Source organism: Coregonus clupeaformis, chromosome 28 (genome assembly GCF_020615455.1).
Source record: "Coregonus clupeaformis isolate EN_2021a chromosome 28, ASM2061545v1, whole genome shotgun sequence".
Lineage (NCBI taxonomy): Eukaryota > Metazoa > Chordata > Actinopteri > Salmoniformes > Salmonidae > Coregonus > Coregonus clupeaformis.
This window is the reverse complement of record NC_059219.1, coordinates 14978640-15001395: the sequence shown is the minus strand read 5'-3', so window position 1 is coordinate 15001395 and position 22756 is coordinate 14978640. Positions and strand designations below refer to the sequence as shown.

The 22756-nt window shown below is 44.7% G+C and overlaps 1 protein-coding gene across 3 annotated transcripts in view; it reads right to left on the bottom strand.

Annotated features, from left to right (window-relative positions):
• LOC121542881 (carcinoembryonic antigen-related cell adhesion molecule 1-like) overlaps nucleotides 1–22756 on the bottom strand; it is a 109362-nt gene that overhangs the window by 3950 nt on the left and 82656 nt on the right. For all 3 annotated transcript variants that reach the window (XM_045208389.1, XM_045208388.1, XM_045208390.1), the window contains 4 exons: nucleotides 2608–2883; nucleotides 2158–2412; nucleotides 1813–1933; nucleotides 1596–1624 (listed from right to left, as the gene is read on the bottom strand). In XM_045208389.1, coding sequence (XP_045064324.1) covers nucleotides 1596–1624; nucleotides 1813–1933; nucleotides 2158–2412; nucleotides 2608–2883 — 681 coding nt within the window. The remainder of the gene's footprint in view (nucleotides 1–1595; nucleotides 1625–1812; nucleotides 1934–2157; nucleotides 2413–2607; nucleotides 2884–22756) is intronic.

Genomic DNA, 22756 nt, shown 5'->3' with positions numbered 1-22756 from the left:
TTTCTGCTGCTAAAGCCACTTTCTACCACTCTATATTTCAAGCCTCTGCCTCTAACCCTAGGAAGCTCTTTGCCACCTTCTCCTCCCTGCTGAATCCTCCTCCTCCCCCTCCCTCCTCCCTCTCTGTGGATGACTTCGTCAACCACTTTGAAAAGAAGGTTGACGACATCCGATCCTCGTTTAATAAGTCAAATGACACCGCTGGTCCTGCTCACACTGCCCTACCCTATGCTTTGACTTCTTTCTCCCCTCTCTCTCCAGATGAAATCTTGCGACTTGTGACGGCCGGCCGCCCAACAACCTGCCCGCTTGACCCTATTCCCTCCTCTCTTCTCCAGACCATTTCCGGAGACCTTCTCCCTAACCTCATCTCACTCATCAACTCATCCTGTCCGCTGGCTATGTCCCTTCCATCTTCAAGAAAGCGAGAGTTGCACCCCTCCTCAAAAAACCTACACTCGATCCCTCCGATGTCAACAACTACAGACCAGTATCCCTTCTTTCTTTTCTCTCCAAAACTCTTGAGTGTGCCGTCTATAGCCAACTCTCCTGCTATCTCTCTCAGAATGACCTTCTTGATCCAAACCAGTCAGGTTTCAAGACTGGTCATTCAACTGAGACTGCTCTTCTCTGTGTCACGGAGACTCTCCACACTGCTAAAGCTAACTCTCTCTCCTCTGCTCTCATCCTTCTAGACCTATCTGCTGCCTTTGATACTGTGAACCATCAGATCCTCCTCTCCACCCTCTCCGAGTTGGGCATCTCCGGCGCGGCTCACTCTTGGATTGCATCCTACCTGACCGGTCGCTCCTACCAGGTGGCGTGGTGAGAATCTGTTTCCGCACCATAAAAAAACAATTTGTAAAGTGGTTGTCCCACTGGCTATCATAAGGTGAATGCACCAATTTGTAAGTCGCTCTGGATAAGAGCATCTGCTAAATGACGTAAATGTAAATGTAAATGTCTCAATGTACTCAATTACTGTGCATTGTTTTTCTTCATGGTGATGGAAAGTCTACACGTACAAACTTCGATGACCAGGCTATGTACAATACAGTAATGTACATTTACATTAAGTGGTTCGTAAGCATGGTAAATTAATACTTCACAAAAAGTGGTTGTTTTCCATGTTATTTGATCAAGAAGAATATTTAATTTGATGTGGATGTTTGGTGTCTTTGCCCATTACTTTGCACCTTTTGATGTACCTTTTGAAGTAAATGTTTGAGGACAGGATTTTGTTCTTTCTGGATTCCATTAGAATGATAATCACAGAGAAAGGGACAGGGCAACAACTCTTACAAGTCCAACTATTGAATCCTGCAAGATACTGTTCTTAATTATAAAACTACCTTTTCTGCCAAAGCAGAGATGCTGAAAACATTTTTTTGCCGGCGATACCGACATCTATATTGGTTTGCTAATACTAGTAAAGGGCCAGTGGAATACTTTTGTGATTAAAAAATATATAATATTTTTTTGTATTTATTCTGATTTTTCAGGGGGTGATGCAGCACCCTCAGCACCCCTACTTCCCACGGCTATGTAGTTAGATATGCCTGTAAGATTTAATATACAGTACAGTATGCGGTTACCTCCTTGATGGACTGGGTCAGCATTGGTTCTGAATGCAACAAGAAATAAACAATGAAAGGTTACTGTTTAGAAAATTAAAATAACATAATATTACAGTGCGTTTAACAGTTTACAGTGCTTTTGAAATACATACAGGTCATATTTGTGACCAGTTTTGTTCAATGTGAACAGTGAGCCTAAATGTTCTACTAACTGCAGGGAAGTTTCTTAACTCACCCGTTTTTCCTGAGGAAGAAGACTGAAACACCAACTGCCACTCCCACAACCAGCAACCCTCCAAACACAATCCCAGCGATGGCACCAGAAGACAGTCCATCTGGTGATAAAGAGCCCTCCACTGAAGAGACCAGAGAGAGAATCATGTAGAGACGAGAGAAAGGCTACAGACAACAAGCAGTACTACACAATACAGTGCAAATGGGTGACATCTGCTAAATGATTAAAATGTAAATGTAAAGACCCTAGTTGAAAACAACTTTGAAATGCAAAACTTCATAAGTAGAACTTTAACTATATATTTATTATGTAAATTATTGTCTTTAAAGCTTCAGGTAACTTTACCTTTTACTGACAGTTTATGAACCTCAGATGTTTTGATTCTAGTGACATCATTTGTTGCTGTACAGGTGTAATCCCCACTGTCAGAGTATTCACTCTTCTCTTTAGGGAACTCAGGTGAATGTCCAGGTATCTCTGTTCCATTGAGCATCCAGGTGTAGTTGGCAGGTGGGTTGGAGTCAGCAGAGCAGGTCAATGTAAACTTCTGTCCTACTTCTATTTCAGTTGGACCCTTGATTTCCATACCATCAGGTCCATCTGTAACACAGAGATCACCTGTTAGTCATAGCTACAAGTGTATTAGTTTGTAATCAGTGTGACGTTGGAGTCATAATGGTTGGTGTAAAGTTTGTGTTCATTCATTGTTACATTTTTTTAATGTGCACCTATTGATGGTACAGTTGATACATTTATCTGGTACATTTATCCCCAGGCTTATAGGGAAGTACTTACAGATTACATTCACAGTGTCACTGGCATTTTTAGAGCTGACAGGGTTGCTGACTCCACACAGGTATTCTCCACTGTCTGTTCTATTCGCAGAGTTTATAAACAGCACTCTGTTATTCTCAGAGAAGATGATATTGTCACCAGAATACAGAGGCTGACCAACCATCATCCACTCTCTGCTGATGATGGAGCCAGAAGCATCACATGTTAAGGTGACAGAATTCCCCTCGATGATTGGAGGATTTGGGGAAGTTGTTATGGTAGCACCAGATATTGGTTCTGTGAAGGATAATGGTTATATTATGAATCAGATAGGTTGGTTTGATAATACAGATTGTAGTCTAGATTATAATGTAGATGATATATAAACACAACCAGTCATGATGTTTTCATCTTAATCTTACTGCGAGGAACACTTAATTCTGCAGAACTTAATATTACAACAGCCTACATGTGAGAAATACAGTCAGTGTCCAGACTACAGTTACAATTCCAACCAGGGCCGGCGCCAGAACGAATCAGTTGGACGGGCCTTTGATTTCCATAGGCGGGCACGTATTTTCACAGGACCTCCTATGTGTGTGCGTGCTTGCACGTTGACAGTTTTGTTAATGGGTGTAATAGTAAAGACCATAGGCAGGCTCGCGGGTTTCAAGTTTGGGGAAGTTTATAATTTATCCTACCATTTCTACCATCTGCGTGCCAGTTATGATTATTTTTATATGCTCATTTTCATGGAACAGTTTCATTTAAATAATAACGTTTTTGTATCTCAAAATCATTTTCAACTGGTTAATCATAAAAATCTGAAGTAAAATTATAAAAATCTAAAAGTTAAAATTCAACAATGGCGAGAGCACCATCCTCTGCAATATGGACACATTGATACACTGGGATTCATTGGCGGCTAAAGAAATGTTGCAACAGTGCATGAGAGCATAGAACTCAGAGATAGTTTATAGGCCAATGCAGCAGTAGGCCTATAACTTCCCTCAATCGTCAACTAAGTAAAATACATAGGCCTAAAGCCGACAAATAAAAACAGTGGAAAATATCCGTATTAAAATTCTGGTTCTTTCAATCACATTCATCTCTCTACTCTTCCTGTCTGCCTCCCTTTCTATCTGTCTTGACTTGAGCTATTGCTAGTGAAATGCAACATTGTATCAAATCATCACTGGGTCCGGCCAGAAGCTGTCACTAGCGAACTTGTAACATTGTATCAACTAGATCATCAGATCATCAGATCATTATACAGTGGGGAAAAAAAGTATTTAGTCAGCCACCAATTGTGAAAGTTCTCCCACTTAAAAAGATGAGAGAGGCCTTTAATTTTTATCATAGGTACACGTCAACTATGACAGACAAAATGAGAAAAAAAAATCCAGAAAATCACATTGTAGGATTTTTTATGAATTTATTTGCAAATTATGGTGGAAAATAAGTATTTGGTCAATAACAAAAGTTTCTCAATACTTTGTTATATACCCTTTGTTGGCAATGACACAGGTCAAACGTTTTCTGTAAGTCTTCACAAGGTTTTCACACACTATTTTGGCCCATTCCTCCATGCAGATCTCCTCTAGAGCAGTGATGTTTTGGGGCTGTCGCTGGGCAACACGGACTTTCAACTCCCTCAAAGATTTTCTATGGGGTTGAGATCTGGAGACTGGCTAGGCCACTCCAGGACCTTGAAATGCTTCTTACGAAGCCACTCCTTCATTGCCCGGGCGGTGTGTTTGGGATCATTGTCATGCTGAAAGACCCAGCCACGTTTCATCTTCAATGCCCTTGCTGATGGAAGGAGGTTTTCACTCAAAATCTCACGATACATGGCCCCATTCATTCTTTCCTTTACACGGATCAGTCGTCCTGGTCCCTTTGCAGAAAAACAGCCCCAAAGCATGATGTTTACACCCCCATGCTTCACAGTAGGTATGGTGTTCTTTGGATGCAACTCAGCATTCTTTGTCCTCCAAACACGACGAGTTGAGTTTTTACCAAAAAGTTATATTTTGGTTTCATCTGACCATATGACATTCTCCCAATCCTCTTCTGGATCATCCAAATGCACTCTAGCAAACTTCAGACGGGCCTGGACATGTACTGGCTTAAGCAGGGGGACACGTCTGGCACTGCAGGATTTGAGTCCCTGGCGGCGTAGTGTGTTACTGATGGTAGGCTTTGTTACTTTGGTCCCAGCTCTCTGCAGGTCATTCACTAGGTCCCCCTGTGTGGTTCTGGGATTTTTGCTCACCGTTCTTGTGATCATTTTGACCCCACCGGGTGAGATCTTGCGTGGAGCCCCAGATCGAGGGAGATTATCAGTGGTCTTGTATGTCTTCCATTTCCTAATAATTGCTCCCACAGTTGATTTCTTCAAACCAAGCTGCTTACCTATTGCAGATTCAGTCTTCCCAGCCTGGTGCAGGTCTACAATTTTGCTTCTGGTGTCCTTTGGTCTTGGCCATAGTGGAGTTTGGAGTGTGACTGTTTGAGGTTGTGGACAGGTGTCCTGTGATTTTGTCTGTCATAGTTGACGTGTACCTATGATGAAAATTACAGGCCTCTCTCATCTTTTTAAGTGGGAGAACTTGCACAATTGGTGGCTGACTAAATACTTTTTTCCCCCACTGTATTTTGCTCTTTCAAACCGAGGCTTGGTGATTATCGAAGCCGGGAGTGCTGGAAAGATCTTTCAAATATTGAGGAACTATCATTCGCAATAGATGTTCAAAAAACAGACTTTGTTGACTTGTGTGAGGTGAAGAAAAAATGACTGAGAAGCTCAGTTTATTAGTGGTGTACATGGTGAATTAATACAATCAGAAATCAGGCATTGCCAAATGGGCACTCTCCTACATTTGCATTCATTCTGGAGAGAGACGCTGCATATCTTCGCCACACACCCCTCCCCTTCTTCTTGATGCAACATTTTAAATTATACTCAAGACACATTATCTTCACACATATTTTAGACGCTTTTCACTGACAGCCACAACTCAGTCAGCTAGGCCTATTGCCATGCGCACTACCCAAATTGCGGCCTTCCCAAATATTCATAGGCCTACACACTTGTACAGAAATACCTTATTTACATAAGTATTCAGACCCTTTCGAAAATGAGCTCAGGTGCATCCTGTTTCTATTGATCATCCTTGAGATGTTTCTACAACTTGATTGGAGTCCACCTGTTGTAAGTTAAATTGATTGGACATGATTTGGAAAGGCACACAGCTGTCTATATAAGGTCCCACAGTTGACAGGGCATGTCAGAGCAAAAACCAAGCCATGAGGTCTGGGAGAAAATATTTACTAAATAAACTAAAGTTTAAAAAAATAACAATAACGAGGCTATATTCTGTACAGGGGTTAAAGGTACCAATTCAATGTGCGGGGGTACAGGTTAGTCGAGGTAATTTAGGTAATTTGTACATGTAGGCAGTGGTAAAGTGACTATGCATGGATAATAAACAGCGAGTAGCAGCAGTGAAAAAAACAAATAGGGGGGCGGGAGACTAGTCAGGATCAAGGCAAAAATGAACGAAGCAAAGTACAGAGAGATCATTGATGAAAACCTGCTCCAGAGTGCTCAGGACCTCAGACTGGGGTGAAGGTTCACCTTCCAACAGGACAACGACTCTAAGCACACAGCCAAGACAACGCAAAAATAATTCATCAATTTTCAAATAAGGCTGTAATGTAACAAAATGTGGAAAGATCAAGGGGTCTGAATACTTTCCGAATGCACTGTATATATATATTTTTATTTATTTATATTACAATTGTCTCAGAACATGGCAGCACGGAGGGCTGTACACGGAGGGCTACAATCTCTCATGGCTCAAAGTGGAAGAGAGATTGACTTCATCACTACTTGTTTTTGTAAGAAGTGTTGACATGATGAATGCACCAAGTTTTCTGTTTAAACTACTAGCACATAGCTCGGACACCCATATATACTCCACAAGACTTGCCTGAACAAAGGGGCTGAATGTAAAAAAATAGTATTTCAAGTATTTATTTTGTTGATGATTTCTTTTGTTTTTCATACTGGCCCCCCGTGGGAATCGAACCCACAACCCTGGCGTTGCAAACGCCATGCTCTACCAACTGAGCTACATCCCTGCCGGCCATTCCCTCCCCTACCCTGGACGACGCTGGGCCAATTGTGCGCCACCCCATGGGTCTCCCGGTCGCGGCCGGCTACGACAGAGCCTGGATTTTAATCACACTTTGTAACATAATACAATTTGAAGAAATCCAAGGGATATGAATACTTTTGCAAGGCACTGTAATATCTAGGGGGTTACAATTAGTTAAAATATGCCACCAGAGGGGAGGGATCGACGAGCTCTATCCTTCAAAACCCAATGTGCAAACTATTGGCAGTCTCACAAGAATATGTACTAATCAATAAATAAAAAACATCTTAAACATTGTGACTATATGACTGTAAGAGTACTGTAGGCTATGAGGTGCAGCTGCTACAACACAACAGAAAGTACTCACCATACACCTTCACTGTTGTGTCTCCAGTTAGTAAATCTCCCACAGCTGGTGTAATGGTCAGTCTGTACTCTCCAGTGTCATGCAGGGAGAGATTCCTGAGCTCCAGAGATCCAGTGGATCTGTTCAGAAAGATCCTGTGTTTGTATCCAGACCCTATAGTATCACTACCAGGTAGAGGCCTGGTCGATATTATAGTGGTGGACACATTTAATATCCAGGCTATTGTTATAAATGGCAGGTCTGGTGGATCAATGGTTGTAGTAAATATCACACTCTTTCCTAATGCTCCTTTCAGGGGGCCGTCTGGTAACACTCCTGCTCCATAACAAAACCCTGAGGAGACAGGGTTAGGTAAGAAGACTGACAGTAGATTAATATTTCAACTAATTACATTTAAAAATCAAGATATAATATTTAGAATGTAGGCGCTGATCCTAGTCATAAATTGTAGACAACAAAGGAAATAGCCTATAGCCTATAAGAGCATGTTTTCATTTGGAATTTCTGAAACATTTTACAAGCAGCATCATCCAACTAGTAGGCTAGTCACATTCACAGAGACAATAGTATGTATCTCCACACATCACATAATTGAGTTAATCGTTCTTACCTAAAACAGCCAGAATACATGATATAAGTAAAAACATAGACTTGGGAGAATCCATTCGAACCGCAGAATATGAGATATGCTGAAGTTGAACACACCCAGTTGTAAAACCTCCCAGCTACACAGGCACTCTCTGGGATATTTCCAGCAGCTTAAGTACAATGATCATTTCAATGATATGGTCATTTACCTAACCCAAACTATAGGCTGAAGTTGTAGCCCTAGTTCATTACTTTTGTTGCTGTTATCTTTTGTAAACAAACACGTTTAAAACTAATGTCGATCTCATGGAGTCTCAGCCCAACACGGCTTTGTCTACGAGAGAGTGGTGAGAGTGAGAGTGTAGCTCTGTCTGACCCAATGATTTGTATAAACCCACAATGTTTGTCTGGTGGACGAGGTTGACATCTGCTGTTTGAAACAGGGTGACTGCACCAACAATTTCAGACTTTCTCCGCCCCCTTTTCATTTAATGGCCTAGTGCAGTCAAAATGCAGTTTTCCTGTGTTTTGTGTCATATTTGTACAACAGCTGATGAAACTAACACTGTAAAAGTGTGAAAACTATAACTTCTGGTTGAAAATACAATCTACACAGGACCCTTTAATCAGCATGTTTTGCATGGGTGGTTATGTCCTGCCTGGTGACAGCAGTTAAAGGAGCTCAAAGTTACAGGAGCTCTATGTATTATTTTGCATTGTAATTTCCCTCCACTGAGACTGACTATCAATCCAGTGAAAGAAAAAGTTATTTCAATTTATGCTCCGATGTGCCTCGCAAGTAATAGACTATAACAATGGACCTATTACCAATGTTATCATATACAGTGAGGGAAAAAAGTATTTGATCCCCTGTTGATTTTGTACGTTTGCCCACTGACAAAGAAATGATCAGTCTATGATTTTAATGGTAGGTTTATTTGAACAGTGAGAGACAGAATAACAACAAAAAAATCCAGAAAAACGCATGTCAAAAATGTTATAAATTGATTTGCATTTTAATGAGGGAAATAAGTATTTGACCCCTCTGCAAAACATGACTTAGTACTTTGGGGCAAAACCCTTGTTGGCAATCACAGAGGTCAGACGTTTCTTGTAGTTGCGTTACGAAAGAAACTAGACACGGACATGAATTATCTGTTTAGTGTGTTAACACACTCTTGGTGGTTTGTTGTAACCAAGTATTGGTGCTAAACTGTGTGTTATTGGATGCTAGCATGCTAGTTAGCTATGGCGTCATAGCTAGGCATCGTGGGCTGTTGTGGTTAGTTACTGTGGGTTGGCACTGTTGTTCGGCGGTGCCGGGGGTAGCACGAAGCTAGCTGGCTAGCCGTTCTTCAAACAAGGTCAACACAGTGGCCATTGCTAGCTAGCCAACAGACACGGACACGAATTATCTGCTTAGTGTGTTAACACACTATTGGTGGTTTGTTGTGACCAAGTGTTGGCGCTAAACTGTGTGTTTTTGGATGCAAGTGTTGGTGCTAAACTGTGTGTTTTTGGATGCTAGCATGCTAGTTAGCTATGGTGTCATAGTTAGCTAGCTGAATAAAGTGGGTTGAGTCTATTCCTTTAAACATTGAACCGCTGTGGTTCACAACAATTCTGATTTCTAAAGGTGGAAGTTGGTAGAGTTTTTGTTCGGGTGGTTCAGTGAAACAATTATAGTTGTTAGAAGTAGAAGTTCTTGGTGAGGGAGGCCCTGCTCTCTACTGTCCCAGATGTTTAGTTCATTTCATTCCGATCTCCTCTGCATTATTCTAGCCATTTGCTACAGCCTGTCAACTATGCCTCTGCCTATCCCTGTTCTCTCCTCTCTGCACAGGCTACACAAACGCCCCACACCGCGTGGCTGCTGCCTCTCTAACCTGGTGGTCCCTGCACGCACCCCACACCTGGAGTTCCAGGTCTCAGGCAGCCTCTGGAACTGCCGTTCTGCTGCCAACAAAGCTGACTTCATCCCAGCCTATGCTAATCTCCAGTCCCTCGACTTCCTGGCGCTGACGGAAACATGGATTACCACTGAAAACACTGCTACTCCTACTGCTCTCTCCTCGTCTGACCATGTGTTCTCGCATACCCCGAGAGCATCTGGTCAGAGGGGTGGTGGCACAGGAATCCTCATCTCTCCCAAGTGGACATTCTCAATTTTTCCCCTAACCCATCTGTCTATCTCCTCATTTGAATTCCATGCTGTCACAGTCACTAGCCCATTTAAGCTTAATATCCTTGTCATCTATCGCCCTCCAGGTTCCCTTGGAGAGTTCATCAATGAGCTTGACGCCTTGATAAGTTCCTTTCCTGAGGATGGCTCACCCCTCACAGTTTTGGGGGATTTCAACCTCCCTATGTCCACATTTGACTCATTTCTCTCTGCCTCCTTCTTTCCACTTCTCTCCTCTTTTGACCTCACCCTCTCACCGTCCCCCCCTACTCACAAGGCAGGCAATACGCTTGACCTCATCTTCACTAGATGCTGCTCTTCTACTCTCCTCCCACACTACTCACTCTGCCCCTACACAGATGGTAATGCGCCGCCGCAACCTTCGCTCTCTCTCTCCCACTACTCTCTCCTCTTCCATCCTATCATCTCTTCCCTCTGCTCAATCCTTCTCCCTCCAATCTCCTGATTCTGCCTCCTCAACCCTCCTCTCCTCCCATTCTGCATCCTTTGACTCTCTGTGTCCCCTATCCTCCCGGCCGGCTCGGTCCTCCCCTCCAGCTCCGTGGCTTGACGACTCATTGCGAGCTCACAGAACAGAGCTCCGGGCAGCGGAGCGGAAATGGAAGAAAACTAAACTCCCTGCCGACCTGGCTTCTTTTCACTCCCTCCTCTCTACATTTTCTTCATCTGTTTCTGCTGCTAAGGCCACTTTCTACCACTCTAAATTCCAAACATCTGCCTCTAACCCTAGGAAGCTCTTTGCCACATTTTCCTCCCTCCTATATCCTCCCCCCCGCCCCCCTCCTCCTCTCTCTGTGGATGACTTCGTCAACCACTTTGAAAAGAAGGTTGACGACATCCGATCCTCGTTTGTTAAGTCTAATGACACTGCTGGTCCTACTCACACTGCCCTACCCTATGCTTTGACTTCTTTCTCCCCTCTCTCTCTCTGTGTCCCCTATCCTCCCGGCCGGCTCGGTCCTCCCCTCCAGCTCCGTGGCTTGACGACTCATTGCGAGCTCACAGAACAGAGCTCCGGGCAGCGGAGCAGAAATGGAAGAAAACTAAACTCCCTGCCGACCTGGCTTCTTTTCACTCCCTCCTCTCTACATTTTCTTCATCTGTTTCTGCTGCTAAGGCCACTTTCTACCACTCTAAATTCCAAACATCTGCCTCTAACCCTAGGAAGCTCTTTGCCACATTTTCCTCCCTCCTATATCCTCCCCCCCCCCGCCCCCCCCCCTCCTCTCTCTCTGTGGATGACTTCGTCAACCACTTTGAAAAGAAGGTTGACGACATCCGATCCTCGTTTGTTAAGTCTAATGACACTGCTGGTCCTACTCACACTGCCCTACCCTATGCTTTGACTTCTTTCTCCCTCTCTCTCCAGATAAAATCCTGCGACTTGTGACTGCAGGCCGCCCAACAACCTGCCCGCTTGACCCCATCCCCTCCTCTCTTCTCCAGACCATCTCCGGTGACCTTCTCCCCCTACCTCACCTCGCTGATCAACTCATCCTTGACCGCTGGCCATGTCCCTTCCGTCTTCAAGAGAGCGAGAGTTGCTCCCCTTCTCAAGAAACCAACACTCGATCCCACTGATGTCAACAACTACAGACCAGTATCCCTTCTTTCTTTTCTTTCCAAAACTATTGAGCGTGCCGTCTTTAGCCAACTCTCTTGCTATCTCTCTCAGAATGACCTTCTTGATCCAAACCAGTCAGGTTTCAGGACTGGTCATTCAACTGAGACTGCTCTTCTCTGTGTCACGGAGGCTCTCCGCACTGCTAAAGCTAACTCTCTCTCCTCTGCTCTTGTCCTTCTAGACCTGTCTGCTGCCTTTGATACTGTGAACCATCAGATCCTCCTCTCCACCCTCTCCGAGCTGGGCATCTCCGGCGCGGCTCACTCTTGGATTGCGTCCTACCTGACCGGTCGCTCCTACCAAGTGGCGTGGCGAGAAGCTGTCTCCGCACCACGTGCTCTCACCACTGGTGTCCCCCAGGGCTCAGTTCTAGGCCCTCTCCTTTTCTCCCTATACACCAAGTCACTTGGCTCTGTCATATCCTCACATGGCCTCTCCTATCATTGCTACGCTGACGATACACAACTAATCTTCTCCTTTCCCCCTTCTGATAACCAGGTGGCGAATCGCATCTCTGCATGTCTGGCAGACATATCAGTATGGATGACGGATCACCACCTCAAGCTGAACCCTGGCAAGACGGAGCTGCTCTTCCTCCCGGGGAAGGACTGCCCGTTCCATGATCTCGCCATCACGGTTGACAACTCCGCTGTGTCCTCCTCCCAGAGTGCGAAGAGCCTAGGCGTGACCCTGGACAACACCCTGTCGTTCTCCGCCAACATCAAGGCGGTGACCCGCTCCTGCAGGTTCATGCTCTATAACATTCGGAGAGTACGACCCTGCCTTACACAGGAAGCGGCACAGGTCCTAATCCAGGCACTTGTCATCTCCCGTCTGGACTACTGCAACTCGCTGTTGGCTGGCCTCCCTGCCTGTGCCATTAAACCCCTACAACTCATCCAGAATGCCGCAGCCCGTCTGGTGTTCAACCTTCTCAAGATCTCTCACGTCACCCCCCTCCTCCGCACACTCCACTGGCTTCCAGTTGAAGCTCGCATCCGCTACAAGACCATGGTGCTTGCCTATGGAGCAGTGAGGGGAACGGCACCTCTGTACCTTCGGGCTCTGATCAGTCCCTACACCCAAACGAGGGCATTGCGTTCATCCACCTCTGGCCTGCTGGCTCCCTTCCTCTGCGGAAGCATAGTTCCCGCTCAGCCCAGTCAAAACTGTTCGCTGCTCTGGCACCCCAATGGTGGAACAAGCTCCCTCACGACGCCAGGACAGCGGAGTCACTCACCACCTTCCGGAGACATTTGAAACCCCACCTCTTTAAGGAATACCTGGGATAGGATAAAGTAATCCTTCTACCCCCCCAAAAAAAAATTGTAAAGTGGTTATCCCACTGGCTATAGGGTGAACGCACCAATTGGTGAGTCGTTCTGGATAAGAGCGTCTGCTAAATGACGTTAATGTGCCCTTGAGCAAGGCACTTAACCCTAATTGCTCCTGTAAGTCGCTCTGGATAAGAGCGTCTGCTAAATGACTAAAATGTAATGTAATGTAATGTAATGTAATGTAAATGTAGTTGGCCACCAGGTTTGCACACATCTCAGGAGGGATTTTGTCCCACTCCTCTTTGCAGATCTTCTCCAAGTCATTAAGGTTTCGAGCCTGACATTTGGCAACTCGAACCTTCAGCTCCCTCCACAGATTTTCTATGGGATTAAGGTCTGGAGACTGGCTAGGCCACTCCAGGACCTTAATGTGCTTCTTCTTGAGCCAATCCTTTGTTGCCTTGGCCGTGTGTTTTGGGTCATTGTCATGCTGGAATACCCATCCACGACCCATTTTCAATGCCCTGGCTGAGGGAAGGAGGTTCTCACCCAAGATTTGACGGTACATGGCCCCGTCCATCGTGCCTTTGATGCAGTGAAGTTGTCCTGTCCCCTTAGCAGAAAAACACCCCCAAAGCATAATGTTTCCACCTCCATGTTTGACGGTGGGGATGGTGTTCTTGGGGTCATAGGCAGCATTCCTCCTCCTCCAAACACGGCGAGTTGAGTTGATGCCAAAGAGCTCGATTTTGGTCTCATCCGACCACAACACTTTCACCCAGTTCTCCTCTGAATCATTCAGATGTTCATTGGCAAACTTCAGACGGGCCTGTATATGTGCTTTCTTGAGCAGGGGGACCTTGCGGGCGCTGCAAGATTTCAGTCCTTCACGGCGTAGGGTGTTACCAATTGTTTTCTTGGTGACTATGGTCCCAGCTGCCTTGAGATCATTGACAAGATCCTCCCGTGTAGTTCTGGGCTGATTCCTCACCGTTCTCATGATCATTGCAACTCCAGGAGGTGAGATCTTGCATGGAGCCCCAGGCCGAGGGAGATTGACAGTTATTTTGTGTTTCTTCCATTTGCGAATAATCACACCAACTGTTGTCACCTTCTCACCAAGCTGCTTGGCGATGGTCTTGTAGCCCATTCCAGCCTTGTGTAGGTCTACAATCTTGTCCCTAACATCCTTGGAGAGCTCTTTGGTCTTGGCCATGGTGGAGAGTTTGGAATCTGATTGATTGATTGCTTCTTTGGACAGGTGTCTTTTATACAGGTAACAAGCTGAGATTAGGAGCACTCCCTTTAAGGGAGTTTTTGGGAGCCAGAAATCTTTCTGATTGAGAGGGGATCAAATACTTATTTCCCTCATTAAAATGCAAATCAATTTATAACATTGTTGACATGCGTTTTTCTTGATTGTTTTGTTGTTATTCTGTCTCTCACTGTTCAAATAAACCTACCATTAAAATTATAGACTGATCATTTCTTTGTCAGTGGGCAAACGTACAAAATCAGCAGGGAATCAAATACTTTTTTCCCTCACTGTACATGATTGACAAATACTTATGGGAATGTCACTAATATCAGGTGTCATACAAAGGTGAAGAGATATCGTGCCATTCATATGGTACAATTTATTTATTCATTATAAAGACAGCTCTGTAAAAGTGATCCAAACTGAATAACAATTTATTTATGTCAATTGCACTTTTCTCTGCATACTTCTCCTTTTTTACATCCATTATCCGTCTTAAAACTGGCAATCTAAGGTTTCTACATCAATTTTTGGACTTATAAGTTAATGATATGTACCAATTGATTCTTAAAGAATATAACTTATAAATGCCTCATGAGCTTAGTTCAACTGTAGTTCCCCATCAGATCCCAAAAGCTTGTTTTACTCCAATGTTTGTAAACAAATGCAATGTAATTAAACACTATATTGCCTCAAAACATGGTTAGAACTAATCTTTTGATATCATGGATGGTCAGTTCTTGCATCCATAGCTCTGTTTATGAATTTGAGAGTGGATGCATTTCTCCAGCCCCATCCCTCAGCTTTTTATTCAAAATAGGGGTGTAGATTATGCTTAGTTATTGTTTCAACCGCTGATTGCCCCTTTAAATCGGTCCTTAGAATATTGCAATGGTGAGAGAAATTACTGCAGCGTGTTCCATCTCTTCTGATTTATTAAATGTCTGTGATTCAGACTGAAGGTATGTCTCCACAATAAGTATAGAAGACAAGGCTACAATAAGAGTGCTTTACAGTAATATTAAAACCTGTTATGAGGAAGAAATGTTAAATGTATTCATGAATTACATCACTGCATTGAGTATTAAATGACCAAATTTCCCCATTTGTAGCACTAACTCCACCTCCATTACCACTAATAAGGAAGCTGTGTCGGGTTTTACCTTCACTGAGCCTGTTCAACAATGTTGCCCTCTATTGCATTGCAGGCTTTGACTGATAAACATAGTGGACTTTGGTCTTGGGGTATTTTCCGATAGTAATTGAAGCACAATTTACATTCATTTGAGATTATATATTATATATAATAAACATATGTGCTTTATAATCCTTCTCTAACACTAACATATTTTGGAACCATCACCCAGCTTTGTAGGAATTAATTAACTGAATGTCATTAGGTCACATCAACATATTACTTGTCACACTTGACACAAAGAACAACTAATTTGATGGAGAAATAGATGTAAATCTTTATTATTCTGTTTTTACATAATTTAAAACATTTAAGTATACAGCTTCTGTGCCTTTTGCACCATAATTGACAATACAGTACAGCAAAAAAGTGTATTTACAGTACAGTCCCCACCACTACCACCAGAGGACACCCTTATCATTATGCTTACATTTTTGATGTTACAGTATTGTATTATCTACTTTTTATTAGCATGTTATTTTGTTACTAAAAGTACACAATAAAGCAGACAATCAAACATAGCATGAATGTATTGATTATTCACATTATATTACAGATCCACACTGGGTGTTATCATGCAGGTGTTCTATGTGTTGATGATGGAACTCACTGGAGAATGGTGGTTGAATGAAGATCTCTTCCATTGACTTCTTTTACTGTTAGATTGAAGATAAGGGAGAAAAGAAAGGAACTTTAACTTCCATTTATCAGCTATAATAGGGCATGAATACCATTTAACAAATAACACATATATCTATTGTTTTTTACAGTATTACAGTCACATGGTGCCATGTGGTTTAGCACAAACTTCCTATTATTCTAGTATCATAGGTACTCTAGAAGTCATGCACTTTATAATTTGGGATAAAGCTTAAATTAAAAAAGGCATTACATAGAAGTCAACAGCCACACCAACAGTTATCATGACAAAATATGAAACCTCAAAGTCCTAAACAAAATTTTACAGCGATCATATGTTAATGAATAACCTACATAGGCCAGAGACTGAATAGCTGTCATTGATTCGAAACTAAAACTTCCTGGATAACACTTTCATAGGCAAACTTTGCATGCATAACTTTTTCACACTGTACATCTTGTTGAGCAAATTGATCTTGTTTATTACAGTACGACTGTAGTGGAATACAGACATGCAGAGACATCCCAGGTGACCAGGGCTTACTTACTGTCAGGGGTAGATTTGGAGATTGATTTTGTCTTGTGTTCTCATATACAGGTTGTTGTGAGCCTATAAGAGATTCACAAATAGTAGGGGTTGTATAGATGATGCTACAGTATCTTGTCTGCGTTTGTTTGCATAAGCATTGTTACAGTATTAAGCATTAGTGGTTACATTATTAAGTCATAGGTGTGTTGTACTATATCATGTAATTTGTCTGAATCCATGTGTCACGATCGTCTAACAGAGATGAGGACCAAGGCGCAGCGTTGCAGGCAAACATACTCTTTATTAGAGACACGATCAAAAAACAACAAAAACGATAACGTGACAGTTCACGGTCTAACACAACAGACTAGAAACAAGATCCCACAAACTCTGTGGGGAAACAGGCTGCTAAAGTATGGTTCTCAATCAGAGACAACAAGCAACAGCTGAATCACGTTGCCTCTGATTGAGAACCACACTGGCCAACATAGACAAACAATACTAGAATGTGAAACCTAGAACAAAACACATATACTTTACACACCCTGGCTCAACATATCAGAGTCCCCAGAGCCAGGGCGTGACAGTACCCCCCCCCTAAAGGCGCGGACTCCGACCGCGCCCACCAAATACCACAGGGGAGGGACCGGGTGGGCACTCCGCTTAGGCGGCGGATCCGGCTCCGGGCCTGATCCCGCTCCCTCTCCAACCCCCCAAAGTACCCCTGGTCCGGTCTGGCCCCGCTGGCCGGAGCTGGACTGCACACTGGTGGAGCGGATTGCTCTAGCTCCGGCGTGAAGCATCTGACCGGTGCCGGACCAGCAACCAGTGGAACAGGCACGGGCCGTGCCGGACTGACGACGCACAACACTGGCTTGGTGTGGGGAGCAGGAGCGGGCCGAGCCGGCCTGACGAAACGCACCACTGACTTGGTGCGGGGAGCAGGAGCGGGCCAGACCGGGCTGACGAAGCGCACCACTGACTTGGTGCGGGGAGCAGGAACGGGCCGAGCCGGGCTGACGCAAACGCACCACTGACTTGGTGCGGGAGCAGGAGCGGGCCGGACCGGTTGACGGACGCACCACTGACTTGGTGCGGGGAGCAGGAATGGGCCGGACAGGGCTGACGACGCGCACCACTGACTTGGTGCGGGGAGCAGGAATGGGCCGGACCGGGCTGACGACGCGCACCACTGACTTGGTGCGGGGAGCAGGAATGGGCCGGACCGGGCTGATGACGCGCACCACTGACTTGGTGCGGGGAGCAGGAGCGGGCCGGACCGGGCTGACGAAGCGCACCACAGGCTTGGTGCGGGGAGCAGGAACAGGCCGGGCCGAGCTGGCGACGCGCACCGTAGACTTGGTGCGAGTGGCAGGAACAGGCCGGACCGTACTGGGAACACACACCACTGGCCCTACGTGGGGATCAGGAACAGGCCGGACCGGACTGGCAACACACCCCAGTACCTCTCGCCGTGCCTCTACACCTTCCATCCCCTCTTCGACCAGTGGCCCCCGTAACCTGGCGGCCTCTGCCAACCCGCTGGGCCGCTCTACTCGCGGCCTCCTGCTGCCCCGACGTCGTGAGCCCCCCTAAAAATTTTCTGGGAGTCTCTCTTCCCGTGGGCCAGGCCTCTATAGTTCTCGCCCAACTCTCGCTCTTCTGCTTCCAATTCCCGCCATTCAGCTCCTCATTCGGCTTGACCCAGTCGAAACTCTTCCTCCACTGTTCCCAAGTCCACCCTCTCTGCTCCTCACTAGGCTGCTTGGTCCAGTTCTGGTGGGATCTTCTGTCACGATCGTCTAACAGAGATGAGGACCAAGGCGCAGCGTTGCAGGCAAACATACTCTTTATTAGAGACACGATCAAAAAACAACAAAAACGATAACGTGACAGTTCACGGTCTAACACAACAGACTAGAAACAAGATCCCACAAACTCTGTGGGGAAACAGGCTGCTAAAGTATGGTTCTCAATCAGAGACAACAAGCAACAGCTGAATCACGTTGCCTCTGATTGAGAACCACACTGGCAAACATAGACAAACAATACTAGAATGTGAAACCTAGAACAAAACACATATACTTTACACACCCTGGCTCAACATATTAGAGTCCCCAGAGCCAGGGCGTGACACCATGTCATTTCTTTGTGGAAACTGTTGTTTCACTATTGTTTCTGTTTAAAACAAGAAATAAACATTGAAAGGTTGCTGTTTAGAAAATTATAAGAACATAGTATTACAGTGATTTGACAGTTTACAGTGCTTTTGAAATACAACCAATCTTTGTGACCAGTTGTAATCAATGTGAAAACAGAGCCTACATCTTCTACCACAAAATATACTTGATTGACAAATACTTATGGGAATGTCACTAATATCAGGTGTCATACAAAGGTGAAGAGATATCGTGCCATTCATATGGTACAATTTATTTATTCATTATAAAGACAGCTCTGTAAAAGTGATCCAAACTGAATAACAATTTATTTATGTCAATTGCACTTTTCTCTGCATACTTCTCCTTTTTTACATCCATTATCCGTCTTAAAACTGGCAATCTAAGGTTTCTACATCAATTTTTGGACTTATAAGTTAATGATATGTACCAATTGATTCTTAAAGAATATAACTTATAAATGCCTCATGAGCTTAGTTCAACTGTAGTTCCCCATCAGATCCCAAAAGCTTGTTTTACTCCAATGTTTGTAAACAAATGCAATGTAATTAAACACTATATTGCCTCAAAACATGGTTAGAACTAATCTTTTGATATCATGGATGGTCAGTTCTTGCATCCATAGCTCTGTTTATGAATTTGAGAGTGGATGCATTTCTCCAGCCCCATCCCTCAGCTTTTTATTCAAAATAGGGGTGTAGATTATGCTTAGTTATTGTTTCAACCGCTGATTGCCCCTTTAAATCGGTCCTTAGAATATTGCAATGGTGAGAGAAATTACTGCAGCGTGTTCCATCTCTTCTGATTTATTAAATGTCTGTGATTCAGACTGAAGGTATGTCTCCACAATAAGTATAGAAGACAAGGCTACAATAAGAGTGCTTTACAGTAATATTAAAACCTGTTATGAGGAAGAAATGTTAAATGTATTCATGAATTACATCACTGCATTGAGTATTAAATGACCAAATTTCCCCATTTGTAGCACTAACTCCACCTCCATTACCACTAATAAGGAAGCTGTGTCGGGTTTTACCTTCACTGAGCCTGTTCAACAATGTTGCCCTCTATTGCATTGCAGGCTTTGACTGATAAACATAGTGGACTTTGGTCTTGGGGTATTTTCCGATAGTAATTGAAGCACAATTTACATTCATTTGAGATTATATATTATATATAATAAACATATGTGCTTTATAATCCTTCTCTAACACTAACATATTTTGGAACCATCACCCAGCTTTGTAGGAATTAATTAACTGAATGTCATTAGGTCACATCAACATATTACTTGTCACACTTGACACAAAGAACAACTAATTTGATGGAGAAATAGATGTAAATCTTTATTATTCTGTTTTTACATAATTTAAAACATTTAAGTATACAGCTTCTGTGCCTTTTTGCACCATAATTGACAATACAGTACAGCAAAAAAGTGTATTTACAGTACAGTCCCCACCACTACCACCAGAGGACACCCTTATCATTATGCTTACATTTTTGATGTTACAGTATTGTATTATCTACTTTTTATTAGCATGTTATTTTGTTACTAAAAGTACACAATAAAGCAGACAATCAAACATAGCATGAATGTATTGATTATTCACATTATATTACAGATCCACACTGGGTGTTATCATGCAGGTGTTCTATGTGTTGATGATGGAACTCACTGGAGAATGGTGGTTGAATGAAGATCTCTTCCATTGACTTCTTTTACTGTTAGATTGAAGATAAGGGAGAAAAGAAAGGAACTTTAACTTCCATTTATCAGCTATAATAGGGCATGAATACCATTTAACAAATAACACATATATCTATTGTTTTTTACAGTATTACAGTCACATGGTGCCATGTGGTTTAGCACAAACTTCCTATTATTCTAGTATCATAGGTACTCTAGAAGTCATGCACTTTATAATTTGGGATAAAGCTTAAATTAAAAAAGGCATTACATAGAAGTCAACAGCCACACCAACAGTTATCATGACAAAATATGAAACCTCAAAGTCCTAAACAAAATTTTACAGCGATCATATGTTAATGAATAACCTACATAGGCCAGAGACTGAATAGCTGTCATTGATTCGAAACTAAAACTTCCTGGATAACACTTTCATAGGCAAACTTTGCATGCATAACTTTTTCACACTGTACATCTTGTTGAGCAAATTGATCTTGTTTATTACAGTACGACTGTAGTGGAATACAGACATGCAGAGACATCCCAGGTGACCAGGGCTTACTTACTGTCAGGGGTAGATTTGGAGATTGATTTTGTCTTGTGTTCTCATATACAGGTTGTTGTGAGCCTATAAGAGATTCACAAATAGTAGGGGTTGTATAGATGATGCTACAGTATCTTGTCTGCGTTTGTTTGCATAAGCATTGTTACAGTATTAAGCATTAGTGGTTACATTATTAAGTCATAGGTGTGTTGTACTATATCATGTAATTTGTCTGAATCCATGTGTCACGATCGTCTAACAGAGATGAGGACCAAGGCGCAGCGTTGCAGGCAAACATACTCTTTATTAGAGACACGATCAAAAAACAACAAAAACGATAACGTGACAGTTCACGGTCTAACACAACAGACTAGAAACAAGATCCCACAAACTCTGTGGGGAAACAGGCTGCTAAAGTATGGTTCTCAATCAGAGACAACAAGCAACAGCTGAATCACGTTGCCTCTGATTGAGAACCACACTGGCCAACATAGACAAACAATACTAGAATGTGAAACCTAGAACAAAACACATATACTTTACACACCCTGGCTCAACATATCAGAGTCCCCAGAGCCAGGGCGTGACAGTACCCCCCTAAAGGCGCGGACTCCGACCGCGCCCACCAATACTACAGGGAGGGACCGGGTGGGCACTCCGCTTAGGCGGCGGATCCGGCTCGGGCCTGATCCCGCTCCCTCTCCAACCCCCAAAGTACCCTGGTCTGGTCTGGCCCCGCTGGCCGGAGCTGGACTGCACACTGGTGGAGCGGATTGCTCTAGCTCCGGCGTGAAGCATCTGACCGGTGCCGGACCAGCAACCAGTGGAACAGGCACGGGCCGTGCCGGACTGACGACGCACAACACTGGCTTGGTGTGGGGAGCAGGAGCGGGCCGAGCCGGCCTGACGAAACGCACCACTGACTTGGTGCGGGGAGCAGGAGCGGGCCAGACCGGGCTGACGAAGCGCACCACTGACTTGGTGCGGGGAGCAGGAACGGGCCGAGCCGGGCTGACGAAACGCACCACTGACTTGGTGCGGGGAGCAGGAGCGGGCCGGACCGGGCTGACGAAGCGCACCACTGACTTGGTGCGGGGAGCAGGAATGGGCCGGACAGGGCTGACGACGCGCACCACTGACTTGGTGCGGGGAGCAGGAATGGGCCGGACCGGGCTGACGACGCGCACCACTGACTTGGTGCGGGGAGCAGGAATGGGCCGGACCGGGCTGATGACGCGCACCACTGACTTGGTGCGGGGAGCAGGAGCGGGCCGGACCGGGCTGACGAAGCGCACCACAGGCTTGGTGCGGGGAGCAGGAACAGGCCGGGCCGAGCTGGCGACGCGCACCGTAGACTTGGTGCGAGTGGCAGGAACAGGCCGGACCGTACTGGGAACACACACCACTGGCCCTACGTGGGGATCAGGAACAGGCCGGACCGGACTGGCAACACACCCCAGTACCTCTCGCCGTGCCTCTACACCTTCCATCCCCTCTTCGACCAGTGGCCCCCGTAACCTGGCGGCCTCTGCCAACCCGCTGGGCCGCTCTATCGCGGCCTCCTGCTGCCCCGACGTCGTGAGCCCCCCCCTAAAAATTTTCTGGGAGTCTCTCTTCCCCGTGGGCCAGGCCTCTATAGTTCTCGCCCAACTCTCGCTCTTCTGCTTCCAATTCCCGCCATTCAGCTCCTCATTCGGCTTGACCCAGTCGAAACTCTTCCTCCACTGTTCCCAAGTCCACCCTCTCTGCTCCTCACTAGGCTGCTTGGTCCAGTTCTGGTGGGATCTTCTGTCACGATCGTCTAACAGAGATGAGGACCAAGGCGCAGCGTTGCAGGCAAACATACTCTTTATTAGAGACACGATCAAAAAACAACAAAAACGATAACGTGACAGTTCACGGTCTAACACAAC